This window comes from Pelodiscus sinensis, chromosome 3 (genome assembly GCF_049634645.1).
Source record: "Pelodiscus sinensis isolate JC-2024 chromosome 3, ASM4963464v1, whole genome shotgun sequence".
Classification (NCBI taxonomy): domain Eukaryota; kingdom Metazoa; phylum Chordata; order Testudines; family Trionychidae; genus Pelodiscus; species Pelodiscus sinensis.
In genome coordinates, this window is record NC_134713.1 from 53,127,982 (window position 1) to 53,140,488 (window position 12,507).

The 12,507-nt window shown below is 44.3% G+C and overlaps 1 protein-coding gene across 49 annotated transcripts in view; it reads left to right on the forward strand.

The window, feature by feature from the left end:
* RIMS1 (regulating synaptic membrane exocytosis 1) overlaps positions 1-12,507 on the forward strand; it is a 465,499-nt gene that overhangs the window by 250,877 nt on the left and 202,115 nt on the right. For all 49 annotated transcript variants that reach the window (XM_025186713.2, XM_075923757.1, XM_075923727.1 and 46 more), the window contains 4 exons: positions 5,911-5,978; positions 6,765-6,875; positions 9,015-9,114; positions 12,052-12,175. In XM_025186713.2, coding sequence (XP_025042498.2) covers positions 5,911-5,978; positions 6,765-6,875; positions 9,015-9,114; positions 12,052-12,175 — 403 coding nt within the window. The remainder of the gene's footprint in view (positions 1-5,910; positions 5,979-6,764; positions 6,876-9,014; positions 9,115-12,051; positions 12,176-12,507) is intronic.

The window sequence follows — 12,507 nt, forward strand, 5'->3', positions numbered from 1 at the left end:
TGTTAGAAGGAGGGTAATGCTGTTTTTTCCCCAAACCTCGAAAAGAGTCACCATCAAACTGAAGGATGAACACACGCAGATAGGAAAGTAAGGGTCCAAATTTAGCCGTCGGTGAAAGATGAATTATTTGGTGGGCCAACTCCAGTTACTTCAAGGGCTGGGTTTAGCCTAGAAAGTTCAGTTTTCTTTTAGCTATTTGCATGTTAAATGGTCAGAATGGCTAATTTTAATTTGTTCTCACATCACCAGTTTTGTTTAAACTTAAAATAAAATGTACACTTAAGGGACCAAGATCAGGCAGGTAAATAATACTGAGAATCTCAGAAAGGGTTTATAACGAGTTGTCTTTTTGCATTTCAACTATTGCTTTTTTAGTACTTTGATTTTGCCACAAAGGGTAATAATAATGTAAAGGTATGAAATGTAATAGAGCACAGAGAGCATATAAATGTTGTGTTTTAAAATAGAGAAATGATCTTTTGCACACAAAAGAGTTGAAAAAATGAAAAAAAACCAACATGCCAGGCTCTGTTCCCATTTGTTCCATTCCATCCTGTTTCAAGGTGCGTCTAGACAACAGGGTTTTTTCAGAAAAACGGCCATTTCTCCAAAAAACTTCACTTATGTCCACACTGCATTTGTGTTCTTTCGAAAAAAATCGAAAGAACGCAGGGGTTTTTCTGACATTGGTAAACCTTATTTTACAAGGAAGAATGCCTTTCCGAAAGAGAGCTTTTTCGGAAGAAGGCATGTGTGGATGAGGAAGAGTGAGTTTTTTCAGAAAAAAAAGAGGCCTGCAGAAAAAAGCACAGGTGCCCTAGTGGACACTCCATCCACAGTAATCACAGCTCTATAGTTCCTGTCTCCAGCCAGCTCTTAGAGCTGCAGGTACCCAGGACAAGCCTTGTGGCTGGAAGCCGGCCTCAGAGCAGCACCCTGACTGGGCAGCTCTCCCTGCCACAAGAAATAGGAACCATGACACAGCCACAAGCCCCCTGAGACTCCACTGTTGAGCACAGGGAACACCAACAGGGCTGTGAGGACCCACCCAGGGGCATCAAACGCCGGACGCCATCCTGGTCAGGGGTTGAAATCCGGGCCCTCCTGGAGCTATGGGGCACAGAAACACTGACATTTATGGCCAGATGGCTGACGCTCTCACCCACAGAGGCCACCACCCCCTCATTTTGGACCAAGTCAGGAGCAAAGTGAAGGAGCTTTGTCAAGGGTATGCATGGGCCATGGAGCGCAGCTCTCATTCCGGAACAGGACCACAGTACTGCCCCTATTAAAAAGAGCTCCACCAGATACTGGGTGGTGGGCAAGCCTTGTCTCCACCCAGTCTGGCGGACTCAGGGTTGGAGACAGCCATGGTCACCTGGCTGGAGCTCCTGGAGGAGGAGGATGATGAGGAGGAGGAGGACACCGGCAGTGTTGTTGCCCTCAGCTTCATCTGACGCCAGGGAGGGATCCATCAGGTGAGTACTGTCAGGTTGGCACACACACAGGATGGGGGAGGCGAGAGCACAGAGGATGGGGCGCAACCGTTGCTCGGCATGCAGCGGCAGTGTGCACCACATGATCTCAGGAACCGGCCCCAGAGCACACACGGGCTCCTGCTCACAGGCTGTGGGGAGGCCCTACACACGTCCAACCCATGGAAGGGACTCCCCTCACCCGCTGGCCTCCACTGGAAGCAGGCTGGGCACAAGGGCACACGCGTGACCCCACACAGACCAAGGAGTGCCGCACATAGTACATGGCCATGCCTGCATACACGAGGCACCATCCGCTCCCACGGACAGTGCTGCCAGGTGCAGGTGTGTGTGTGGGCCCTCTCCCACCCTTGGGATCCCACTATAGGCAGACATTTCCCTGGCCTGCTTGTCCATGGGATGGGGGAAGCAGCCAGCATGGTCCCCTGGGCACTTTGGGGCTCCTGTGAGGCAGAGCCTGCTGTGCAGGTCATGCATGGCCTTGCTCACAGACCTTGCTCACTGAGGAGAACACGGCATCAAAAATAATGTCTGCTTGGATGACTGAGTGCCTCTTCCTCTTTTCCTTCACAGCCGGACCAGCTGTCAATGAGGGGCAGTCCTCGCCATCAGAGGCAGCTGCCCGACACTGGGGGAGCTGCAAGCACTGGAAGGTCCATGAAGAACTCATGAGACAGCATGTTGCAGTCCTGTGTGACATGCAGCAAACACTGGCCCAAAAGGTCCGTGATGATGCCGAGTGGCGCAATCACATGTGGGACCAGCTTGTGTGGCAGGGAGAAAATATGTGTGCCACCATCCGGGAAGTGACAGCACACCTGGGTCCTCTCCCCACTTTAGCTGTCCCCCCCATGCCTTTGTATCCTCCCCTGACCCCCTGCCACACCTAACTCCACTGAAGCTCCCCCTCCTGCCCACCCCGCTGTTGTCCCCAGCCCCACCCAAACCTGAGGTCATTGAGGTCCCCAGACCTGAGACGGCACTTCCAGCTGTACCAAGCTCCACTCACAGAACTGATCCCCTCTCCTCCCTCCCTCATCCAGGTTCTCTGCCCCATTTACTTGTATTATAAAAAAAAAATACACGCTTTTTGTTCAATTCAAAACTCGTGTGTTTATTAATTGTACAGAGAAGAGGGGAAGGGAGGGATTGTGGTGGGAAAGGTATTGGGGGGGCAAGGCACAAGCCACCAGTGCGGAGGCCATGGGGAGAGTTTCTGGTCTCCTTCAGAGAACCTCTCCCTCAGGGCCTCCCGGATGCGCACCCTGGCCTGATGGGCCAGGCGGATGGCAGCTGTCCAGGGCTGTTCAAACATCCTCCCCTCATCACCAGCCTCTGTTCCTCACCCTGGGAGGAAGGCCTCTCCTTTGCTCGCCATCAGGTTGTGGAGCACACGACATGCAGAGACCACCTCAGGGATGTTGCATTCCTCAACATCAAGGTGTGTCAACAAGCACCTGAACCGAGCCTTGAGGTGTTTGAAGGCGCATTCCACCTTCATGCAGGCCCGGTTCCGGTGCACGTTAAATTGTTCCTTGCTCGGGGCCAGTGTTGGGCTTCATGAGCCACAGCATCAGTGGGTAAGCCACATCACCTACAATGCAAATTGGCATCTGTATGTTCCCCACATGAAAGTCCCACAGGGGAAGAATGTCCCAGCTTGCAGAAGAGGCTCGAGTTCCTGAATATGTGGGCATCGTGTGCCCAGCCCAACCACCGACAAATATGTCTGAAAGCTATCCCCGGTAGTCGACCAGGGCCTGCAGCACCATGGAGAAGTAGCCTTTTCTGTTTATACATTGGACAACTCGATGCTGTGGTGTGCGTATCGGGATGTGGGTCCCATCGAACGCTTCTCCACAAGGTGGGAAGCCGAGAGCAGCAAATCAGGACATGATTGGGTCCAGGTCTCCGAGGCGAATGACCCTCTGCAGCAGGTTGGAGTTGATGGCCCGACCACCTACAGCAGGAGACATCGAAACACACAAAACATAGAATAAAAGGGGGTGCCAGAGCCCTTGGGAGGTGCCCGTTCCCCTCCTCCCCTCCAATTACCCCAGGAACTACCCCCTATGAAGCCCCTCCCCCAGCAGCAGGGATGTGTGAGTGCGGGACAGCACAACCCATCTCGGGGACGGGTCTTGCCCCCACCCCCACTTCACCCCCCATTCCACTTTCCCCGAGAGTTGTCCTTTTCAAGGACTCCCTCCCCCCACCCTCCCGCAGGGTGTGCACTCCAAGGGTGCCTTACCTCCATGAGGAGGAACCCAATGGTGGACTTCCCTACACTGAACTGGTGTCCCACTGAGCGGTAGCTATCGGGGGTGGTGAGCTTCCATACAGCAATTACGACCCTCTTCTCCAAGGGGATGGCAGGCCGCAGGTGAGTGTTGCATCTCCAGAGGGCAGGGGCGAGCCAGGCACACAGCTCCAAGAATGTGGCCTTCCACATGCGGAAGTTGTTGAGCCACTGCTGGTCATCCCACCGCTCCATGACAAAGTGGTCCCACCAGTTGGAACTGGTGTCCAGCCTCCATCATTTCTCAACCATGGGCTGGGGGGCAAGGGTATTGCTCCTGCATCCAGGCAGAGAGACTCAGAGATGAGCTCGGAGTCGAGCTGGGGCAGGACCGTCATAATGGTCTGCTGAAACTGCTGCAGAAGCTGCAGCGTGACTGTGTGTGGCCATCAGATGGCCGGGGCAGCTCCGGCTCCATGGCAAAAAGAGAAAAGAAATGCTGTGGCATCCAATAAAGCTGGTCAACCAGCGCACACACTGCAAAGCTTTGCTGTCCCTTGAAGAGGTAAGCAAGCAAGGAGCAGAAGCTGAGAAAGGCCGGCCAGGGGTGTCCCTTTAAACACGCGTCTCAGATAGCCTTAAGCAACAGCACCCGGAAGTAACTGCTGACCTAATGCCCTGCCAGAAGTGGTTCTGGGTGGCCTTTTATGTGAGAGAGCATCCAATGAATGGCTGGATCCTGCCATGTGGCATAGTGGGGAGACGTCCCCTATTAGTTCGGTAAGAATTAGTCAATGTAGGTTTATAATGTAGAATGTAGGTTTCTAAAAAGCAGATCACTTTTTCAGTGCACTTTTGCAGTGTGCACGCTCTCTTTCAAAAGAAGATTTTTCAGAAGAGCTCTTCCAAAAAAGCTTCTTTCGAAAGAAGCTTGCAGTCTAGATATACCCTCATTCTCCTAAGTCTGTCCCAACTCCTTATACAGCTATCCCTCTTATCATAAAGTCACATTCCGTATTTTGGTGGTTAGAATACACTGCCAAGTCACCTGTTCTCCAGCTGTCCCCATTACACAGCCCCCCGTAAGCGTATGCATCTTTGATCACTTCTTCCCCAGTGTATATAGCATTCTCTCCCCTCTTCCTCCAAGTCTGGTTCTGGGATTCCAGTCTGCACTTGCTCACAAGTCCCCTGCTACACATCTACTGAGGCTATGTCTACACTACAGAGTTTTTTTGGAAAAACAGCGGTTTTTCCGAAAAAACTTGTGGAGAGTCCATAGCTCAAGCGCATTTTTGCTTACTTTTGAGAGAGTGTCCATGCAGTCTGGATGCTCTTTTTTGCACAAGCGCATCACTTTTTTGATGCGTTTTTGCAGTGTGGATGTGCTCTTGCGTAAGAAGTTTTTGCAGAAGATCATTTCCAATTAAAGCTTCTTGCACAAGAAGCCTGCAGTCTAGATGGAGCCTGAGTTTCCTCTATTCCACCCAACTGATTCATGATTCTCCAGCTTGTATTATCACTAGTCTCTTCTCTTTATATATTGCCTCTGTCTTTCCTGAACAAAAATAAATTAATTCTGTTGGATTATTCTGTTGGATTATTTCCTGTGCCTGTGGTGCCGCTTTCTTTGATAGCTTGTGTTGCATTTCTTTCTGGCTCCTTCTGTGTCTGTCGGTTTCCCTAACTGTACATCTCTAAAGTTCTCATTATCATTCATTATGCACAGTCATCCATTCATAATTCGTTATGGTTTGCTGTTGGCCCCTCCTCCCGGTCAGCTGTAACCAAATGTCTTTTTTTGGTGGCAGTTTCCTTTCTAATCATAATTAGCTCTTTAAAAGACTGGCACTATGTGTTCATCATAGTAAGAATGAGAGGCATGAAAGGGGATATTTATTACTGGAGGGTGGGTTTTGTTAGCAGTGGATGTGCTGGGGCATGCAGCAGATACTCAGTGAATTACTAAGAAACTGAAGGTCTTTATACTGGGATACATTTTTACTTTATACTGGGATATACATTTTAATCTATATCGTCCCTAAATTAAAAGATTTAAAATAATTCAAGTCTTGCTATAATTTATGCATTTGATTAACAGAATTATTGTAAATTGAAATTCATGCATTCAGGTGATGCATTCACACGCATTCCTTTCCATTCATATTCTTCCAGGTGACTTGGATTATTACTGGCTGGATCCTGCCACGTGGCACAGTAGGGAGACTTCCCCTATTAGTTCGGTAAGAATTAGGCAACATAGGTTTATATGTATGAAATAAACTCTTAAAAGTTTAGTTAATTATTTCATTTGCACCCTGGTGGTGCCTTCTAATCTTTAGAAGATTATGAATTTCAGTTGTGTAAGATGTTCACTGGTATTCAAACTTAGTTTTTAAAATGTTAAAAAATGTTTGTATGAAAATCAAAATTAGTAAGAGATGTTCTATCTGAATCTATATAAGAAAGATAACCTGAGTTTTTAATCTGAAATAGAGATTTTTTTTGCAAATGAGGGATTGTATTTCAATGCATTAGGCTATCAAACACGAATAATTTTGGTAGAATTTTTGCCATTGACTCCCATGGAAACAGGGTCACCAAACTTTTACTAGATAATGAACATATAAGAAACATCTGAATAACATAAATATTATTCTACAGAACTAATACTTTATAAAAAGGAATTTTCAAGATGGAATACAAAGTAATGCATTACATACTGATACACACCTAATAGTTTAAATACATTAATTCAAATCTGTTTTGTAACTGTGTTTGTACCTTTTAGGTATTGAGATAATTTTATGATGAGGAAGAGTAATTGTAAATATTTAATGAAGCAGGAATCAAGAACCATAGCATTATAACAGAGAAAAAATTGTCATTGACAGTATGCAGAAGGATTCACTGGATTTATCTGTACTGTGACATAATAATTTAGCAAATTCTGTTTGTGTGTGTAAAACAGGAAGAGATTGCCTCTTTTTTGCTTCCATTTTTTTGCTTCCACTGATATTTTCTAATAGCATCCCGTGACGTGGCAGCCATCTAAAGAGGGAGATCGCTTAATAGGACGAGTTATTCTTAACAAGAGAACTACCATGCCAAAAGAGTCAGGTGCATTACTGGGGCTAAAAGTAAGTACTACAAAGGTTATGCTGTAAATGAATGAAACTTTCATTAGTCTAATAGACAACAGTTTAGTACATATAGCATATCATAGATATCCAGAAAATTTCCAATTACATTATCATTTGAGACCAATTTTACATACTTATGTTAAAAAAGGGTGGAATATGCCTTTCTTCCTGGTGTATTGGACAGCATGATAAGTTGATGTAAACTGACCTCTACTGTTGTATATGTAATAGGAATCCCAGGATGGAACAGCCTTTTACCATGTAACATAGAGTAGCCACAGCTGATTGTGTCCATTTAATGTTATGAATAATACCTAACGTATATATATATTACCCAGATATAAGCTCCCATTCTCTGTTTCTTTGTAAAACACAAAAAACTAAAATACAGAAGAAATACAGAAGAAACACAATAATAGATAGAAAAGAAATAATTTAGAATTTAAATTCAGAAATGCCTCTTTAGACCACCATGACATAGAACACAGTCTCTTCATCTGCCTGTTCTCCAAGCATATAACATGCATCCTAGTGTATTCATGGATTTATAACAATTCCTGATTTTGCTGTATGCATCTTAATCATATAGTCTTCATCTCATGCTCCACATTCATCAGTGTCATCTGGACACTAATATTTGCAAAATCAGTGTTTAAATCTGCACAACCAGTAAAAAAACACAAATTGCATGGTGTATAAAACTGCTTGTGAATAGTTTTGGACAAGTTCTTTTAAATAGATAATTGCCTTAAAAACCCAGTAGTGCTTCTGTTTAATCTAAAACTCCTAATATTTTTGCATCTGTAGAAAATCAGTGAGTTTTGACTTTTTGCAAGTTTTACATTGAGCCCCAAAATTAAGATGTTATTTTAGAACAAAAAAAATATAAAGCTGATTTTTACTAACTGGAAACTGGGATTGTTGGGGGTTTTTGTTCGTTTGTTTTTGTTTTTTTAAATAGGGGGGAGGGGCAGTGAAGGAGGAAACCTCTTTTGAGGGAACCTCTACTTTACCTTTCTTGAATCTTGTCTTGATTTGTTATGTGTAGAGCCCAACCAAATTCATGGTCCATTTTGGTCAATTTCAGGGTTGTAGAATTTTGGAAATCATGCCATTATTTCAAATATATAAATCTGAAAATTCATGGTGTTGTAATTATAGGGGTCCTAACCCAAAATTTTGAGTTGAGCATGGGGAGTTGCAAGGGGCTGTTGCAGGCACACAGCCAAAAGCTGCCACTCTCTGGAAGCCCAGCTGCAAAGACAGCAAAGAAGTAAGGGCGCATCTACCTACAGAGCTAAAGCCGAAATAAGCTATGCAACTTGAGCTACGTCAACTGCGTAGCTTAAGTTGAGATAGCTTATTTCAGCTTTTGTCGCTGTCTACAAAGCAGGAAGTCCGAGAAAGAACACTCTTCCTGGGTATGTCTACACTACCCTCCTAGTTCGAACTAGGAGGGTAATGTAGGCATACCGCACTTGCAAATGAAGCCCGGGATTTGAATTTCCCGGGCTTCATTTGCATAAGCGGGGCTCCACCATTTTTAAATCCCCGCTTGTTCGAACCCTGTGCCGCGCGGCTACACGCAGCACGAACTAGGTAGTTCAAACTAGGCTTCCTAGTTCGAACTACCGTTACTCCTCAGACGGTCTCCAGCAGACCAGGGGCACCGGAGCAGCTTACGAACAGGGCTTTCTCGCCCCGGAGCTCACAGGTAGCAATCCGCCACCTCGACCTCCGGGGCGAGAAAGCCCCGTTCGTAAGTGCGGATCCGACGTAAGTCGGATCTGCGTAAGTCGGGGACTGCCTGTATTTGAAGTGCTATGTTCTACATTCTGAATTAAACTAATTTCTGGTGCTTAACAGAGCAAAGTACTGTAAAAGGGAATTGCAAGCTCTCTTCACTCTTCATGTGGCACTGTTTGGCTTTTTTTATATATCGCTCTTTTTCGGGTAAAGTCCATATAAAATGCCACTGATGTTAATAATACCATTAATTATGAATGACTGAGGCCCTAGTTATAAATATAATATCAATGTGATTAAATAAACCACACAAGTTAAACTATTTACATTATATTCCTTAATATGTTTCTAGTTTGCGGTTTGAAAACTCTTGAATTTATGATTATCTAGGTTGTTGGAGGAAAAATGACAGATTTAGGACGACTTGGTGCCTTCATTACCAAAGTAAAGAAGGGTAGTCTAGCTGATGTGGTGGGCCACCTAAGAGCAGGTAATTAAATCAACTGTACTCTGACAAGTTTATGTTATTATTTTGACTTTATAAAATGAAATTGTTAATGTTATGTGGATAGTTTTCATGTATAAATATTGTAAACGGTGAACACTGTTTAATGTCCATCTAGTCAGTTTTAATTATTATTGCTTAGCTGCTGAAGGCTCAATATTGAGTATTGCCAGTAACAGAAATAAAATAGAGAGTAAATGGTTTTAGAAAAAACAAGTGAAAATATTTTCTCAGATAAAATCTTTGTACAATAAAGCTCCAATTGTCCGACATCCACTGGTCCGACACTCCCAATAGTCCAGCACCAACTGGACCCCGGAAGTGGTCCAGCCAGCTGGACAATTGGAGCTGCTGTGAGCCCCATGGGCACTCGCGGCTGGTAAAGGGAAGGGGAGAAGAGGGGAAGAGGATTATACCCCTGTGACGAATCTGCTGGGACCCACACTGCGTCTGGCTGGGGTGTGGGGATGGGCAGAGAACGGCGTGGCGAGGGGCAAACTCTCCGCCGTTTTGCATGAAGGCGGGGGAAGCCCCGTGCCGCCACTGGGAATTTCCGGGAGGGAAGCAGGCTCCCTAACCCCTAGATTGCAGTAGTTATCGCCAAGCAGGGGGGTGAGGGGCAGTGCTGCAGGACCAACCCAGCAGCACCCCAGCTGCTCTGCTCCACCGCTTGCTCACCGCTTATCAGTTTCAGCAGCAGCAGCGGCGGACTTGGGGAAGCGGTGGAGTAGAGCAGCTGGGGTGCTGCCGGGATGGTCCCTCACCCCCCTGCTTGGCACCCGGCAGCACCCCAGCTGCTCTGCTCCGCCACTTCCCCAAGTCCGCCGCTGCCGCTGCTGAAACTGACAAGCAGCGGAGCAGAGTAGCTGGGGTGCTGGCAGGGTAGTCCCGTAGCATTGCCCCTCATCCCCCTGCTCAGTGATAACTACTGCAGTCTAGTGGGTAGGGAGCCTGCTCCCCTCCCGGAAACTCTCGGCAGTAGCGCAGGGCTTCCCCCGCCTTCCTGCAAAACGCCCCTTGCTGCACCGTTCCCCGCCTACCCCCCGGACACAGTGCGGATCCCAGCAGACCCGTCACAGCCCCCCCACCGGAGTACCTCCCGGTACTCCGGCATATCCAATAACCTGGCACTACCTAGGTCCCAAAGGTGCCGGATTATCGGAAGTCTACTGTATCATGAAAATTGATGGTAAGTAATACTCTGAACAAAATCAAGTGAACAAAAACAATAAAAGGTACAATGCCATGAAGAGAAACTGCACCTGGATTTAAGCAGTGGCCTGGCCTGCAGGTTTCCCACTCCTGCAAAGTGCCCAGCTATGCATATACAACTGACAACTGACATACAACTGACAGTGTGATACCTCAGGATCAATGTTCCCTCTAAGCAGCAGAGCAGCACAGCTTCACAGGTGGATTAATCTGCCCAGCCCAGTCAGTCAGCTCCATGCATGGATCCCTGAGCCTCTGACTGAGCAGTGCTGATTAATCCACCTGTGAAGCTGTGCTGCCCTGCAGCTTAGAGGAAACACTGTCCATGATGATTTTTCCAGGTGCTGTTTTAAAAAAATATCTAGGAAATTATGCACACAAAAGCTATATTGAAACAAGATTATTATGGTTCTAAAGTGAAACATTCAAATCTAGGAAATGCCAGAATTAAAGTTGTCTGTTCTAAATAGTCTACTAGTGAGTTTTAGCTTACTAACCCGTTTTATTTCTCGCCACTTCATAGAGGAAAATGAACTTCAGCAATACTGAATGATAATTCTGCTACATTAATGTACTTAATAGTTCATATCCTAAAGGATTCCAAAGCACTATACAAACATATTCAAACTCTGTAAAGGGATCTTTATATTTAATACTGAATTGCAGATACCTCTGAGGTGAAAGAATAGGCATTGTTGAACCGAACATGGAATTGTGGAGGACAGAATAAAATTATCTGAAGTCAAGTTTGACTAAGATTAACTTTTAATCTTATCAAGAATTCCTTTAGATTCTCAACAAACTCAGTTTTTCAGTGCTTGCTTTAGATCTTATTCCAAAGGCCTCCAGCAACATGGTATGATGTTAGACTGAGTCATTGGTACAGGTTTGAGTCTGAGAAATACTAAACGACCATCACTGAATAAAAGTAATGAAACAAAATGCAGTATGTCTTGCAGTGCTTTTGATTACTGCCTATAATTGGTCCTGGTGGTATTTGTGAACATATGTAATGGTTTCCTGAGAATTAATTTTATAAATTTACCTTATTTTTGAAAATATTATGTAAGAATTTCCTCTTGATGTAACACTCACAAATATAAAAGTATACTGTAAGTATATATTTGAATTCTAGCTCTGAACACCATAAAAGACAGATTAACTCATCCAACAATTTCAGATCAGCTTGTTGCTTTTTGCTTTCCTTATCTTTTCAAGAGACACTGACTCATCTACCACTTTTTATTCTTTTTTAAAATTTGGTACAAGCTATGAAGACTTGGTAACAAATACTATGGTGCTAAAGTCATATTAAATATACATAATATAACTGTCAATGAAAATGATTGATTAAGTTTTTAACTCTTAGCTAATCAGAAATTTTATTTTGGAGATTAGCTTATCTTTTTTTATACACAGGATACCAGCTCTAGTTAATAAAGTGAGTTTCAAAAGGTAGCATACAGTTTTGATTCTATGGCACAGTCCAATTGCCATATTATTTCAGAAGTATTGGAAAATACTGAACTGTTTGCAACTGATAGGAAAGAAGAATTGAGAGTGACTTAAAAACACTGACTAATAGCTCCACGATAGTATTTTTTATTTCAGAGACTATACCTAGAGCTACATAAGCTTGCTATATGTTTTGCTGTTTTTGTGGGAAAAAGTGGAAAATAAGATAAAATAATCTTTCCTTTTAAATTCTAGGGGATGAAGTTCTAGAATGGAATGGTAAACCCCTTCCTGGAGCTACAAATGAAGAAGTTTACAACATTATTTTAGAATCAAAATCAGAACCTCAAGTTGAAATTATTGTTTCAAGGCCTATTGGGTAAGGCTAAAAAACTTGCTTCTTAAGTTGACTAAATTACATGTATTTGCAGTATTTCAAAAAACTGATACATATCTACATATATTTGTAGTACAGTAAAATACTATGACATGTTAACAACTAGTCAGTTTGAAAGTTATTAATTTATAATATTGGAGGATAATGTAGCATTTTCCTGTTACAAACTTAGATTTCTTCTATAGCTGTAGTAATATCGCTATTACGGACAATTTTTCTAGACAGAGTGAAAAAGAGTATGTCTGCAACATGGACAATGGGGAAAAATTGCCAGTAATGGGCATAAACTAAATAGACCATATTACCTGGCCCAC